The 16,408-nt window shown below is 44.3% G+C and overlaps 1 protein-coding gene across 4 annotated transcripts in view; it reads right to left on the bottom strand.

The window, feature by feature from the left end:
- The window catches only part of ACP7 (acid phosphatase 7, tartrate resistant (putative)), a 38,199-nt gene that overhangs the window by 18,876 nt on the left and 2,915 nt on the right, over nt 1–16,408 (bottom strand). Inside the window, exons 1-3 of one of the 4 annotated variants that reach the window (XM_033956997.1) lie at nt 1,943–1,995; nt 1,550–1,731; nt 1,101–1,304 (exon numbers count right to left, since the gene is read on the bottom strand). In XM_033956997.1, coding sequence (XP_033812888.1) covers nt 1,101–1,304; nt 1,550–1,646 — 301 coding nt within the window. In that variant the 5' untranslated portion in view covers nt 1,647–1,731; nt 1,943–1,995. Of the gene's footprint in view, nt 1–1,100; nt 1,305–1,549; nt 1,735–1,942; nt 1,996–16,408 lie in introns of those variants that run through there. The other 3 variants (XM_033956996.1, XM_033956995.1, XM_033956994.1) reach the window with 3 other exon arrangements.

Here is a 16,408-nt window from a genome sequence, read left to right as displayed (position 1 = left end):
CGGTCCCCAAACAATCTCGCTTCTGTGTTCCTATTTTCCCCATTTCTAATATCTTCCCTATGTATCTGGCATTGCCCCCCCCCCCCGTGTCCATATACCATCCCCATGGCATGTATGTCCCCTTTATATCTCTGTCCCTATGCCCCCATGCACATAATTTCCCCTCTGTTTCTGTTACCTTCCTGTGTCCAGATTTCCCCTCTCTTCCTCTTCCACACCAATATGTCTCTTCTCTTCAACCCCCATCTAGCTTCTTTCCCTCTTTCCCCCCCCCACCCCCCCGCTTCCAGCATCTGTCTCACCTGCCTGTCCTCCCCAATTTGGTAATCTTGTAACAGTGAAGATTTGTATGCTCTTGCACTGCTGACGAGAGATGAATAGTCCATTTCTTAAGTCAATGACAAACGCGGATGATAGAAGTTGTTTTATGACTTGTCAGACATAGACCATTGACTTCCATCCCCAGCACCCTTCACGCGGTCCAGCAGCTCCCTCCTGCCGGCTAGCCGTGGATTTCCCTCCCTCCCTCCCTTTCCCTTACCTTCACTTGTTGAAACTGGCAATTTCTATAAGGCTATGCGCTGTATTACAGCCGGAGCCTTGAAATCGCGTCGGGTTGCCTGCTAGAAAAGTCTCCTCCGATGCAACCGGAAACAGGAAGTTGCTTCGGAGGAGACTTTCCCAGCAGGCAACGCGACGCAACTTCAAGCAACTACCAGCTGTAATACAGCACATAGCCTTATAGAAATTGTCAGTTTCAACAAGAGAAGGTAAGGGAAAAGGAGGGTGGGTAGGGAGATGCATGGCCAGCCGGCCGGCGGAAGAGAGGGGGATGCCAGATCAAACACTCTTCACCACGCGTTCACACTTGTTCATTGCGCGTGCTAACCATTCACCGCTCCACGGGGCGGTGAATGGCCTTGTCCCCGATCTCGCAGTGACCTTTTTTTTGGTCACCGTTTTGGCGGGTTACCCGCGGCTAGCCGCAGGTAACAACCACCGTGTCATTCTCTAGTGCAGAGACACTAGTCAGACACTGCTACGTAAAAGCATGGAGAGTAGAGATATGGTTTGGGACAGCAACACAGAAAAATCCTTACCGTAGCCTTGACCTGGCACCAATCTTGTCAACTCTACCCGATGGATATACATTGTTCTCTGCTGCAACCCTCCATCTACAAATTTGGTGGCTTTTCCTGTGGCACACTCTGTGAAATTTTCCACTCCTGGAACCTTCTGGAACTCCACCATAGAGGGTGCAGGGCTGAAGGTTGTCCAAGTCACCTTCATGGATGTGGGATCCCCTGTCAAACATTACAAGATAAAGGTTATAAAAATAAGAGAGCCGCCCTGGAGAATTCCGAGACAGACAGAGCATCAGCCAAGTACCGGCCACCAAGATGGGACTGAAGTGCCAAAGGCAACTCCTAGCATGAAGAAGGGAGCTCAATAACATAGTGCTGGCAGTGGCAGGTCACTGGCCATCACAGGTGCTGGTCCAAAGTCTCCAGACTTTGTTTAGTAAAGTGTTACCCTTTCAAGATCTTACCTGTGTAAGACAAGTGGACCTGCTCAGGCTGGATCCAAACAGTAGGTGCAGAATGCAGCTCAGGAAGCATCAGCAAGAGGCAGAAGAACCCAACCATGGTGAACACTGCTCAGAAAGCAGGCCCTGGGACACAGCTTCTTCCCTGCAAGCAGCACTTCTTCCTCAGCACCTCTGTAGTACTGCTACTGAAAGAAACAGAGAAGAGAGTGATAACAAAAGGAGATTTCTTTTTTATATATATTTAATCTAATAATCTTTAAAAAGCACACACATATTTGCTGCCTCAGAAAACCTAAACGCCTCTAAAAATCACCAGGGACATGCTGCACAAAAGAGCAACTTGTGTGGACTTTGCCCAGCACAACTTATGCAGGCGGAGAGGTGATCCCATACCCAGTAAAAGAAACCTCAATGTAGGAATGCGACATAGCAAACACACATACGCAGTCTTAGAGTCCTAATGGATGGTCTCTCACCCTTTTATTGAGAATCTTAACTCCATTAATTACTTAGCTAATGTTTTACAAGGTTACAATTTCATCATGCATATACAGTGTGGATTATACCAAGGTAACTCCTTGGTATAATTCTCAAAGTTACTATCTCACGTGATATCTGAATACATCATAACAGTGCATGTGACAGTCCAAAGGTTATAATGCATACTCCTTAAGCCTCTCGGGATTAGCCTTAAATTCAGGGCCTGCTTATGCACGTAGGCAGGGTTTGATTGCTGCCCATATAAGGAATACTAAACAAGGTGCAAACCTTTTCCTTGCTTAGAATGTGTACGTGGCAGGAGGAGGGGAGAGGGAATGAGAAAAAATTCATACTTCTAAAGGGCCCCAGATTCTTACACAGGGCCTAGATCAGTGTGCTGACCTTGCCTGTGTTCTTATGCCCTGGTTCAGCCTGTGTTCTGATGCCCTGGTTCAGAACTACTGCTTCCCTACACCTCAGACCATACAAGAGATTGCCCATAGTGAGATGAGCCTACATAATGTAATAATAAAAAACAAAAGGGGGAGGGGCATGACAAGATGGTGAGGTGAAGCTGACCACTGTAGCGTCTCTTACCTTCACTGCTATTTTTTTGTTTCTTCATTACATAATGCCGCCACACACTAAACAGAAGGGAGCGTTTAAGATGATTCCCCCGAGCTCTGGAGCTGCTCCCTTATCACAGCAAACTATAGATGCGGCCAGGACCCTACACTTAGACTCTAGAGTTTTTCTGGCAATGGGCCAGGGAGAAGGAGACTACTTGGCTTTGTGCTCAGATGTAACGCTCTCTTCTCCAGAGTGCAACCCAATACCTTCTCTTTTGACCCCTGCCACTTCCGTAAGGTTCCTCAAGTGGAAGTCACTCGTCAGGAGGCCCTAGTCTAGGCATGAAGCCCCTGTGAAATCCACGGGACAGTTTGAAAATCTTAGACAGCAGCTAGCCATTGAAGCCACTGGTAAGTCTCCCAAGGCGGTGGCATTGGAGAGCATTTGGACTGCTCTCCAGAAGCTGGACACGATGGTGGAAACTTGTGATTTTTACTCACAAAATCAATAATTTGTCAAAAAACCTTGATGGAACTAAGTTGGGATTCTCCACACAGATATCCTTAGAGGATGAGAATAAACATGTGGATAAAGGTGAGCCGGTTGATGTAGTGTATCTAAATTTTCAGAAAGCTTTTGACAAAGTTCCTCATGAGGCTCCTGAGAAAATTAGAGTCATGAGATAGGAGGCAATGTTCAGTTGTGGATTATGAATTAGTTATCAGACCAAAAACGGACGACACAAAGCTATGCCGGGCAATCAGATCGCAGGAGGATAGCGAGGAACTCCAGAGTGACTTGTGTCAGAGAAATGGGCGGAGAAATGGCAGATGAAATTTAATGTGGAAAAGTGCAAAGTAATGCATTTAGGCAGAAAGAACAAGGAACACGAGTATAGAATGTCAGGTGCAACTCTGGGTAAGAGCGAACAAGAAAAGGACCTGGGTGTACTGATAGATAGGACCCTGAAACCGTCGGCACAATGAACGGCAGCGGCAAAGAAAGCAAATAGAACGTTAGGCATGATAAGGAATCACGAGTAGATCGGAGAAAGTTATACCACTTTATAGAGCAATGGTCAGACCACACTTGGAATACTATGTCCAACGTTGGTCTCCCAACCTAAAGAAGGATATAAAACTGCTGGAGAGGGTGCAGAGACGAGCAACGAAGCTAACAAAGGTATGGAGAACTTGGAATACGAGGAACAACTTAAGAGACTGGGATTGTTCTCCCTTGAGAAAAGGAGACTGGGAGGGGATATAATCGAGACTTTCAAAATACTGAAAGGAATCGACAAAATAGAGCAGGAAAAAAAATTATTTACAATGTCCAATGTGACACGGACAAGAGGACATGGACTGAAGCTAAGGGGGGACAAGTCCAGGACAAATATCAGTAAGTTCTGATTCACGCAACTAGTGGTGGACACCTGGAATGCTTTCCCAGAGGAGGTTATTGTGGAATCCACCGTTCTAGGATTTACGAGAGGCATAGAGGGATATGGGTGACTAAAATTACGCCAGGTGTACACCTGGCTGGGCCTCCGCGTGTGCGGATCGCCGGACTTGATGAACCAAAGGTCTGATCCGGAGATGGCAGTTCTTATGACCATTTTTCTCAATGGAGAAGAGTAAATAGAGTGACATAAGGATCCGTACTGGAACTGGCGTAATTTAACTTATTTATAAACGATCTGGAAATTAACAAGTGAGGTGATTAAATGTACAGATGACACCGACTAAACTGTTCAAAGTTGTTAAAACATACACGGACTGGTTCGAGGTGGAGTGCATGTACCAGAAAAGCTCGAGGCCGTGTAGCACGCTTGGTAACTACTCTGCCCAGAATCTGCTGAACAGGTGCATTGCTCCCCCACCCCACACACATGCTTTACAAAGGAGTTGTTACAAATCACAAGCTGGATCGTCCCATACGACACATGCAGGATTGTCTGATTTGGGGGTGGGAGGGCATTACCCTCCTCCCCTCCCCATGTGCCACATGCTGGATCAGGGCAAAAATCATGAACCCCGGTGTGATGGTGTATAACGCCATGGAACAGGTAGGGGCCAAGCAGCAGGAGCCGATCTGGAGGAACTTGGGAGTGTTTTACAGCCTGGTGCAGATATGGCAAGTGGGAGTCTAAGACTGAAGGGGAGCTCAGGATAGGCAAGCAGCGCTACTGGCTGAGAATCCAGCTGTCGGACAAAAAATCTCACACGATGGAGTTTCAGAACCTGGAGAAATAAGTTGAAATCAGTTTTTTATATTCTGTGAAGGGCCGCACTAAACTCGTCTCATGATGAAAGGGCCGAACTCAATTGGCGGTCTTAAATGGTATTGAAAGGGCCGTGCTGAACTAGCAACTCTTACACAGCTACAAGGAATCATCCTAGACCTGATGATAAAGGAGAAGGAACTCCTCTCTTATGAAGAAAGACTAAAGAGGTTAGAGTTCTTCAGCTTGAACAAGAGATGGCTGAGAGAAGATATGATCGAAGTCTACAAAATCCTGAGTACACAAACCAGGGGACACTTGATGACGTTACTGGGAAATATGGGGGGTTTTTTTAAACCAAGAGGAGGAAATATTTTTTCACTCGAGTATAGTTTAAGCTCTGGAACACATTGCCAGAGTACGTGGTAAGAGCGGTTAACGTAGCTAGTTTTAAAAAAGGTTTGGACAAGCTCTTAGCAGAAAGATCCATAGCCTGCTATCGAGACAGAAATGCTTGCCCTGGATCGGTAGCATGGACTGTTGCTATTATTTGGGGTTTTGCCAAGTACTTGTGACCTAGATTGACCACCGTGAAGATAGGATACTGGGCTAGATGGACCATTGGTCTGATCCAGTAAGGCTATTCTTATGTTCTTATGTGAGCCAAGTATACCACAATCAAGCCATTGTGACTTCACTGATGAGTTGGCTCTTAGGCGTTGGTGGAATGAAGCATTATGACATCACAATCTCAGCTCTGGAATGCTGCTGGAATGACAGGTACTTGTGACTTGGATTGGCCTCCATGAAGACGAGATACTGGACTGGATGGCCCATTGGTCTGATCCAGTAAGGCTATTCTTATGTTCTTATGTGAGCCAAGTATACCACAATCAAGCCATTGTGACTTCACTGATGAGTTGGCTCTTAGGCGTTGGTGGAATGAAGCATTATGACATCACAATCTCAGCTCTGGAATGCTGCTGGAATGACAGGTACTTGTGACTTGGATTGGCCTCCATGAAGACGAGATACTGGACTGGATGGCCCATTGGTCTGATCCAGTAAGGCTATTCTTATGTTCTTATGTGAGCCAAGTATACCACAATCAAGCCATTGTGACTTCACTGATGAGTTGGCTCTTAGGCGTTGGTGGAATGAAGCATTATGACATCACAATCTCAGCTCTGGAATGCTGCTGGAATGACAGGTACTTGTGACTTGGATTGGCCTCCATGAAGACGAGATACTGGACTGGATGGCCCATTGGTCTGATCCAGTAAGGCTATTCTTATGTTCTTATGTGAGCCAAGTATACCACAATCAAGCCATTGTGACTTCACTGATGAGTTGGCTCTTAGGCGTTGGTGGAATGAAGCATTATGGCATCACAATCTCAGCTCTGGAATGCTGCTGGAATGACAGGTACTTGTGACTTGGATTGGCCTCCATGAAGACGAGTTACTGGGCTAGATGGCCCATTGGTCTGACCCAGTAAGGCTATTCTTATCTGTTATTTTTGATACCGCCATATCACAGTGCAACACAAAAAGTAACTCAGAAGGAGCCTATTACAGTCATCTTCTTAAACTTTCAAAATGAGCCAGAAAATGTATGATGATGACAAATCCAAGCATGAGCAATTCTTCCATACATCAAAACAACACGGAGTCAAAAACAGCAGAAAACTTAGCTGAACAGCTACACCACTCGCTGCTCCTTCTTCACCGCATATATTACTCTCCACAATGGCTCTGTTTCGCCCAAAACTGCAACAAGGGAAGCAGTCGCAGCTCCTCCATATAAACATTTAAAGAAACTCAGGAAAGCACTCCACAGGCTCCCTCCAGATCAAAACACGTTCAGCTAAGTTTTCTGCTCTTTTCAACAGGCTCCTTCTAAATGACACTTTTTGTGCTGTGAAATGGAGCAAATTTTCTGAGATCTTTTTTCTACACATTAAGGTGAATATGTGGAAGCTGTTGTAATTAAGGGCTAGTTGTGAGCTGATACTATATTTACTCTGTTGTGATTTTGCAAATTGAATACAGTGGGCTCTTTATTATTTGGTTATTATCTCTGTTTCTGTTGTCATCGTTAGTTCATACTGTTCTGGCCTGAGGAAGGTGGTTTGGGTCTCAGAAATCTAGAGAAAAGAGTATTGTTACTCCAATAAAAAGGTATAACCTTATTTACTAGTTTCTGATTTTAATTATTAACTCGTAAAGTTGAATAATTCAGCTAACACACTAAATAGCTATTTTAAAAGCAGTCCAGCAAGTTCTTCAAAATAAAAGACTGAATTTCATCACTGTGTAGGTCATGACAGCAAGCAGCAGGAAGTGTCCCAAACTAGAAGCGTGCCCTGTGCAAAGCATCCCCTCTTCCCCACCCAATGCGACACAGCCAAGCAGGAAAGGCAGGGGATAGGACACAATGTTTGATCTTCTACCTCCCTTGAACTATGTGCCGGCGGTGCGGCAGTCACAAAAAGTGCATACCACGGCCCTGCAAGGCAGTACATTCATACAGGAACTGCAAGAGCCATGGTTTGTGTCTTACAAAAGAAAAATGCCGGACTGTCCTCAGAAATCATCCAAGAATCTGTCTGGGGGCAGAGAGGCAGCTCAGGTTTCAAGGTTGTTTATCAAATTACAAAAGATTCTTGAATTCCACCCTGTGACTAAAATTCAGTAAGACATATCTAACCTACATTCAGCTTTGCAAAATGTAAATATACAGGTCACATCATTAGTCACCAGTATGTAAGTACATTTTTTAAGTCAACTGATTCATTTATGAACACAAGGCAGACTAACAGAAGTTTAGGATCTAGGGCTATATTTAGATTAAAATTATTAATCTCAATTAATTGAACAAGTAAAGGTATTTTCATGTTTTCAAAAATGTATTTATTTCCCATCAGAGCAATTTATGACCCTGGGCAAGTCACGTAACCCTCCATTACCCTAGATACAAAATAAGAACCTATATATAATCTATATATATAAAATCGGAGGTATGTATGTGTGTATGTATGTATGTGTGTATGTGTGTATGTGCCGCGATCACGCAAAAACGGCTTGACCGATTTGAACGAAACTTGGTATGCAGATCCCTCACTACCTGGGGTGATATGTTCTGGGGGTCTCGCGGCCCACCTGCACACATGGGCGGAGCTACAAACAGAACATCAGATTTCACCCATTCGTGTCAATGGAAAAAAAGTAAAAAGCTGCCATTCTCACAGTACTTCAAAAACGGCTTGACCGATTTGAACGAAACTTGGTATGCAGATCCCTCACTACCTGGGGTGATATGTTCTGGGGGTCTCGCGGCCCACCTGCACACGTGGGCGGAGCTACAAACAGAAAATCAGATTTCACCCATTCATGTCAATGCAAAAAATGTAAACAGCTGCCATTCTCACAGTAATTCAAAAACGGCTTGACCGATTTGAACGAAACTTGGTATGCAGATCCCTCACTACCTGGGGTGCTATGTTCTGGGGGTCTCTTCACCCAAGAATTTATATGTTCTTGCTCCTGGAGGTGAAACTAAAAATGTTGTTTCTAATCAAGTTTTGTGTTAGTTGTATTGTATTCATTTTGTCAAATATTTCACATTATAATTTGAATATTGTACTTTTTATAAAGCTGTAAAAAAATAATTTCATTCACCACTATAAAGTATCTTTATTTGAATCCATTTACAGTGTTATTGCTATAATTAAATACCCGTGCAACGCCGGGCCATCAGCTAGTACTATATATAACCAGCTTTGATTGTAACCACAGAAAGGTGGTATCCCATCTCCCTTCCCTAAAGGACTGATAATCTCCCTCCCTTCCACCCCCAGAAGCAACATCTCTCCCCCTCTCTTCCTTCTACCAGTCCATTATCTCTCTTTCTTTCCTGAGGTCCATTTTTTCTCTCTCTCTCTCCCCCTTCCTTCCCCTCTTCCAGCCCCATGAATAGCGACACAATCTTGGTAGTGAGCACTGAGCAGCACCAAGCTCTTCTCATGGCTGCTGGCGCTTACCACCTTGGCCTTAGCTTCTACTTGTGACCCCTCTGCTCATGGGTCTGCAGCTCACTCCCCTCCAGGGTTCGGCATCTTCCCCCTCTCAATACACGTCTCCCTGATTCCTTCTAAGATCAAATATACCAGAACCAGAGATATAACCTTATCACAAAATTCCAAAGCTCAGATACTACAAATGCCTTAAATTTATTTTTAAAGACCTGAGTAAAGGAAACTAACTCTCAAATTCTAATCACAGATATAGTAAAGCTGGTCCAGTAAAAAGGTATCCAAGTAAGGCTGACCCTTTTTTGTTTAGAGAATACCAGAACTTTGATCCAAGCCCTGGTGCTACCTCAAGGTTTTACACAAACATAGTGGTTTAAGCTTGGGAACTCAAGAATCATCAGTGAAATAAATCACAAAAACTATAAATAAATAAATAGATTATATATCCACAAAGTTGCTGCTGGGAGGAGGAGAGTGCAAGCAGAACCCTGGGCCTTCAAGGTTTTCCAAGTTGAAGTAAGCACAGATTGATGGTAAGTTTTAAGGCCACCATCCAAATTTCTGCCCTGGGCCTCATAATGTTTAATACCAGTCCTGTATCTTTAAGTAATTTCTGCTCCGGGAAATATGGGTAAACTAATTAAAAGTATCCCATGTTGTCAAATGACATCGGTAATTGCTTATGTCATCTGCTTGACTGAACAGAACAAAGAACAGACTGCAACACGAAGAGAACATTAAAAACGCTCTAGGATTCGTATATATGCATGAATCAGGCAGATCCTCCAAACCTTTTTTCTTACTCCAGTCTCAGCGACGGGAACCAGCCCACGCCGCCGGAGAAAGAGACCATCAGACCTGCCTACAGGCCATTCTAGCCCCGATCCGCCTCCTCCCCATTGCCAGCCGGGAAAGGGGACTTTTTCTTCTCTAGTTTTAGCAGCGGGAACCAGCCCACGCCGCCGGAGAAAGAGACCATCGGACCTGCCTGCAGGTCATTCGAGCCCCGCTCCGCCTCCTCCCCACTGCCAGCCGGGAGAGAAGACTTTTTTCTTATTCGAGTCTCAGCGGCGGGATCGCCAACCAAGAACATTTCTCCACCCAGCTGCCAACTCTTCAGCCCGCACAACACCCTCAGAGCATTGCCTTACTTCCAACCCAGCAGGGCGGAAAGGAAAAAAAACGCCTTTCCTCTCCTTCTTTCCCCCTCCCCCCCCCTGACTCCCATCTCCCTCTGCAAGAAACCATACCTGACCCTAACTCCACCATCTCACTAGCCCTCAGTCCCATCCCAGCTCTCAGTCTTAGGCCAAACCCCCCCTCACTCAATAACAAGATGGCAACCCTCACAAACAAAATCTTATTTGTCCTCTTATTGCTCTCCCTGCTCTCAACAAACTGGAAGACAGCAGGCTATCACCTATCCCCAATTCCAATACTAACGGCAACATACAGACAGACCCACCCACCCAAGAAACCCCACCCTACAAGAAATCTGATAGAAAGCACATTGGCCACACACAATAGCATCCCATCCATATGGGGAAGAAAACCACCTCCCAATGCTAGGACGACAGCTCACAAAACCTCTCCTACACCTAGAAACCTCCTCCACCCAAAGTTTATATCTAACCCCCCAAAAAATCACACCTCAATCCCATGTGCGTACATGAACATAAGATCAATCAGCCCAAAGGCAGACCTTATAAAAGATTGGATAGTGAACGAACAACTAGGCTGCCTATTCCTGGTTCTCCTCCGACTCGGACCCAAGCATAATAGAATTCTGTCCAAAGGGATACAAACTTGAAGTAGTCTGCCGAGAAAAAAAGCGAGGAGGAGGTCTGGCCATCCTAGAAAAAAACAACCTAAATATAAAAGTCCTAGACAAACACTCCATCCCCCACTTAGACTTGCTAGCCTGCCAACTCTTCAGTGACTCACTCAAAGGCACTGTAACCTGCATCCTCTGCTACATAACTCCAGGAAAATGGACTGCCACAAAACACGAACTTGAAGATTTCATCTTCCAGAATTCTCTAACCTCTACACATAACCTGCTCCTCGGTGACATAAACCTCCACCTAGAAGACCACACCTCCAAACAAGTCGATAGCATACTATCATACCTCAATACACTATCCTACCAAATTCTTTACCCCCAACCCATGCACGAAAAAGGCCACCAACTTGATATTGCCGCTTATATGTCCCAACATCCACACTCACCAAACATTCATATTTCTAATGGGGCCTGGCACCCCTCCCTCTGGTCAGACCACTACAAATTTACTTTCATCATCAACTGGGCACAAAACACAAACAAACACGAACCCCACAAAACCTCCTTCAAAACCCGACAAAAAATTGGACCCTCCACATTCTGGGCCAAAACTGACCACATAATTACCTACTTAGACCCTAATGAATTTATACGCCAGTGGCACACCCTGAGCGAAACAATCCTGAACGAGCTAGCCCCAGTAAAGATAAAACACAAATTCTGCAGATCTTCTGACAAATGGTTTAACACAGAACTCCTTCAACTAAAAAGACATTGCAGACACCTCGAAAGAGTCTGGAGAAAAAAGAACCAAGAACACACCAAAATAGCATGGAGAAACTCAATAAAACAATACAAGGTCAAACTTAAAGAAAAACGAAAAGCTTATTACTCCAAATTAATCAGCACAGAAACCCTAGACACAAAGAAACTCTTCCAACTAGTAAAGAACCTCACCGACACCAAGCCATTCCTAGCCACACAAGGAACTTCCCCTCCAACAGCCACCCAACTAGCAGACTACTTCAAAAACAAGATTACCACAATCAGAACTTCCTTCAATAACTCACTAACCCACCTCAACGAGATAATAATAAACCCTACAACAGGAGACGCCACTGCAGCTGACAGGTACTAGACCAACTTCCCAGCGGTACAATGGTTGGACATGAACCAACTCTACAAAAAATATAGCCAAGCGTCATACGACCTGAACAACTGCCCCTCATACCTGCTTACAAATGCCTCCCCCAAATTCAGAGCTAGCCTCATGCAATGGATTCAAACTACTCTCACGGAAGGCCAATACTCACAAGACCAAGGAGAAATCATAATCACCCCAATACTGGAAGACCACAAAGGCCCAATAGATACCCCTTCCAATTACAGACCTATCGCCTCAATTCCATTATATGTTAAACTAATAGAAGGTCTGGTAGCACAATACCTCACAAATTACCTTGAATACCACAACATACTTCACCCCACACAATCAGGGTTCAGATCCAACCACAGTACAGAGACACTACTAGTATCTCTACTAGATATAGCCCGACAGCACCTTAGCAAAGGAAGAAGGATGCTGATTATCCAACTCGACCTCTCTGCCTCATTTGACCTTGTAGATCACACCATACTTCTTCAGATTCTAGAAGCCATAGGGATCTCAGGAGGGGTATACAATTGGTTCCAAGGATTCCTCAAAACAAGAACATATAGAGTAAAAACAAAAGATCTTTTATCGGACCCCTGGTCTAACCCCTGTGGAGTACCTCAAGGGTCACCTCTGTTGCCCATGCTCTTCAATCTCTTCATATCATCCCTTGGTACTATTCTAGACAACCTAGAAGTAACTTCATTCAGCTACGCAGATGACATAACCATACTCCTCCCCTTCGACTCACAAGACTCTACTCCAATAGACAACCTGAAAAAAACACTAGAAGCAGTGGAAAAATGGATGCTAGACCACAAACTGAAGCTCAACCCGGACAAAACAAAATTTCTATTGCTTGAAAAGGACAAAACCCCATTTATAACTGAGTTAGAAATAAAAGCCACCAAATACCCCTTACAGCCCGTTCTTAAACTCCTCGGAGTTACAATAATAATAATAATAATAATAATTTTATTCTTGTATACCGCCATACCCAAAAAGTTCTAGGCGGTTCACATTCATTAATTACAGTCCGCGGTGATACACGGATTTACAATATATTGACAAAATTACAAATTTACACAAATTACAAAATATTGACAAAATTACAAATTTACAGAGTTGTAACGAAGTTACAGAACTGTCAAAACTACAAAATTACAGAATTGTAACAAAAAATTACAAGCGATGAAGAGGGGGGGGGGGCGAGAGGAAAAAACTATAGCTGAGATTTAGCAGGGGTAGTGGTAAGACAGAAGGAAGGGTTGGTACGCGCTAGCGAGTGTGAGATCAAGTGTGGAGGGGGGGAGAGTGGGAAGGGGGAGAAGCCGGTGGCAAATGGGATTGAGATCCCTGTTCAAGGAAAAGGTGCGTTTTGAGGAGTTTTCTAAAACTAAGGTAAGAGGGGGCCTCGAGTATTATTTGGGCAAGCCAAGGGTTCAGCTTAGCCGCCTGGTAAGCAAAGGTTTTGTTGAGAAATCTATTGAAGTGGCATAATTTTATGGGTGGGAAGGCGAACAGCTGGGTTCTACGTGATTTCTTGTTGGTGAGATTCAGCGTGAAATGGTGATTGAGGTAACTCGGTAATAAGCCAAAAACTGTTTTGTAGCAGAAGCAGGCGAATTTGAATATGACTCTGGATTCGAAAGGGAGCCAGTGCAGTTGGTGGTAGAAAGGCGTGATGTGGTCCCATTTGTTCAGGCCGAATATGAGGCGGACGGCAGTGTTCTGGATCAATTTTAGTCTCCTCATGGTTTTCTTTGTGGAGCACAAGTAAATGACATTGCAATAGTCTAGTACACTGAGCACGGAGGATTGTACCAATAAGCGGAAAGAGGAGTCTTCAAAGTATTTTTTTATGGTGCGCAGTTTCCAGAGCACTGAGAAGCATTTCTTGACAGTGAGATCGGTGTGATTTTCTAGCGATAGATGTTTGTCTAGAGTGACTCCCAGTATTTTTATTGTTTGTTCGAGGGGGAAGACCAGACCTTTCACCTGGATTGTGGAGTCTTTGATTTTGTCATTGGGGGAGGCTAGGAAGAATTTTGTTTTGTCCGGGTTTAGTTTTAATCTGTAGGATAGCATCCAAAGTTCTAACTGATTGAGTATGCTTGTGATGTAGGCTAGAAGTTCTGAGGAGAAAGTGGAGAGTGGGATGATTATTATGATGTCATCTGCGTAGATGAAGAATTTGAGTTTGAGGTTGTGAAGGAGGTTACCCAGGGAGGCGAGGTAGATATTGAATAGGGTGGGGGATAGGGGGGAGCCTTGTGGCACCCCGCAGGAGTTGACCCAGCTAGGTGAGGAAGAGTCGTTTTTAAGTACTCTGTAGGATCTGTTTTGTAGGAATCCGCGAAACCAATTGAGGACTTGATCGGAGATGCCTATGTGGGACAGGCATTCGAGAAGAATGTTGTGGTCTACTAGGTCGAATGCACTGCTCAAGTCGAGTTGGAGTATCAAGGTGCTGGAGCCCCGGCTGAAAAGGGTGTGCAAGTGGTCAATTAAGGCTGCTATGATGGTTTCGGTGCTGTGGTCTGTTCGAAAGCCCGATTGATTGTCACATAGTATGTTGAATTTATCCAGATAGGCAGAGAGCTCAGCTTTTACTACCCCTTCAGCTATTTTGGTGAAAAGAGGGATGCTAGCGATTGGTCGGTAATTAGAAGGGGTGTTTGGGGGGTCTTTCGTGTTTTTTATGATTGGGGTTAACATAATATGGCCTTGGTCTGGAGGAAAGTTTCCTGAGGAAAGTAGGAGGTTCACCCAGGATAGCATGTTGGCTTTGAAGTGGATGGGCGCAGTTTTCATGATGTTTGGTGGGCAGGTGTCTAGTTTGCAGAAGGAGTTAGAATATTTGTTGTAGAGTTTATTGAAGGTTTCCCAGTCCAATGTTTTGAATTGGTTCCAGTTTAGATCTGTTCTGGATCCTTGTTCTAGTTTATGTATGTCTGTGTCAGGAAGAATGGGAAAAAGCTCAAGAGGATTAGTCGAGGCAGGTAAAGTAGATCTTAGTTTTTTAATCTTGGAGGTGAAAAAATCAGCTAGGGTGTTTGCGGTTAATGTGGAATCTTCGTGGGTGTTGGTGAATGTCTCGATGTTGTATAGGTCATTAACCAGCTTAAAGAGAGAGCTACTGTTATTTGTAGTGTCACCAATTTTGTGTGAATAGACAGATGCTGCACCCTGCAGGTCCAAATCAACAAAACTACTCAAAAAGCATTCTTTACCATGTGCAACCTATGAAAAATAAGAAAATTTTTCGACAAAGATCAATACAGACTCATAGTCCAATCCCTAGTCCTGAGTCTAGTGGACTATTGCAATATCCTCTACCTACCATGCCCCACATACTTAATAAAACACCTACAGACTGTACAGAACACAGCCCTCAGGCTGATCTACTCACTTGGAAAATTTGATCACATCACCAATGCCTACCTAGATTCACACTGGCTACCTATACAAGCCCGCATTCAATTCAAACTATACTGCCTACTATACAAAGCACTAAACGGAACTGCACCCACCCACCTAAATAACCGCCTAAATCGGAACCTCTCATCCAGGCAAAGGAGAACCGTCCCCATTCTCCTACCATTTTCAAAGGAACTCAGCGCAAAAAGATGTATGACCACCTACTAGCAACACAGGCAGCAAAATTGGACCCCTACATCTCCAACCTGCTCACAGCAACAACTGACTTCAAAACGTTCCGAAAAGAAATCAAAACCCTGCTATTCAAAAAATTTATCCAGATAGCTTAACCCCCCCTTCCCATCTCCCCCCTCTCATCCTCTCTACCTTTATTATTTCCCTAAGACTCAACAATGTAACCAGCTTCTACTCTTTAACTTCCTCGTAATCTTCCAGCTTCATCTGACATTTTCATAATTTTTCTACCTATCTTGTACCCTCTTCTCAAAACTTTATTATGAAACCAGCTCCTTAATTGTATAATGTAACCAGCTCCTTAATTGTAACTTTTTTCCTGGAAATGTCCAGTTATCTTCTGATGTAATCCGCTTAGAACTGCAAGGTACAGGCGGAATAGAAGTCAGTAATGTAATGTAATGTAAAGAGGAAACAGATGCTTGACAGTAGCAAAGTTACTCCTTTGGCAGCAGACCTTTGTAGGACTGGGTAAAACAAGGATCCTGCATACGCCACAGATCTCTACCGCATGGCCTTAAAAAGAAAGCAGCTATGGCATGGGGTCCTCAGGGATCCTTGTTTTAACTCCCGCAGACCTCATGGATCCCGCTCACCCCACATATCCTCCTCCAGTGGGATTCCTTGAGGTCCTTAGGAGTTAAAACGAGTGTCCCTAGTGAGATCCACGAGGTCCATGGGAGTTAAAAAAATGAGGATCCTGGGGACCCCATGCCATGGTCATTTTCTTTTTATGGCCATGTGCTTTTAGTTCTGTGGGGTCCGCGTTTTAACTTCTCTATTTCTGTGGACAACACTTTCCTCCTCCCTGTCCTGTCAGCTCGCAACCTCAGGCTCATCTTTGACGCCTCTATCTCCTTCTCCACTCATAGCCAACAAACTTCTAAAGCCTGTCACTTCTTCCTCTATATTCCCAAAATCTGACCTCTTCTTTCTGAGCACAT

This window comes from Geotrypetes seraphini, chromosome 8 (assembly GCF_902459505.1).
Source record: "Geotrypetes seraphini chromosome 8, aGeoSer1.1, whole genome shotgun sequence".
Classification (NCBI taxonomy): Eukaryota; Metazoa; Chordata; class Amphibia; order Gymnophiona; family Dermophiidae; genus Geotrypetes; species Geotrypetes seraphini.
Note: the sequence above shows the minus strand (reverse complement) of the source record. Positions and strands in the feature narration are given on the sequence as shown.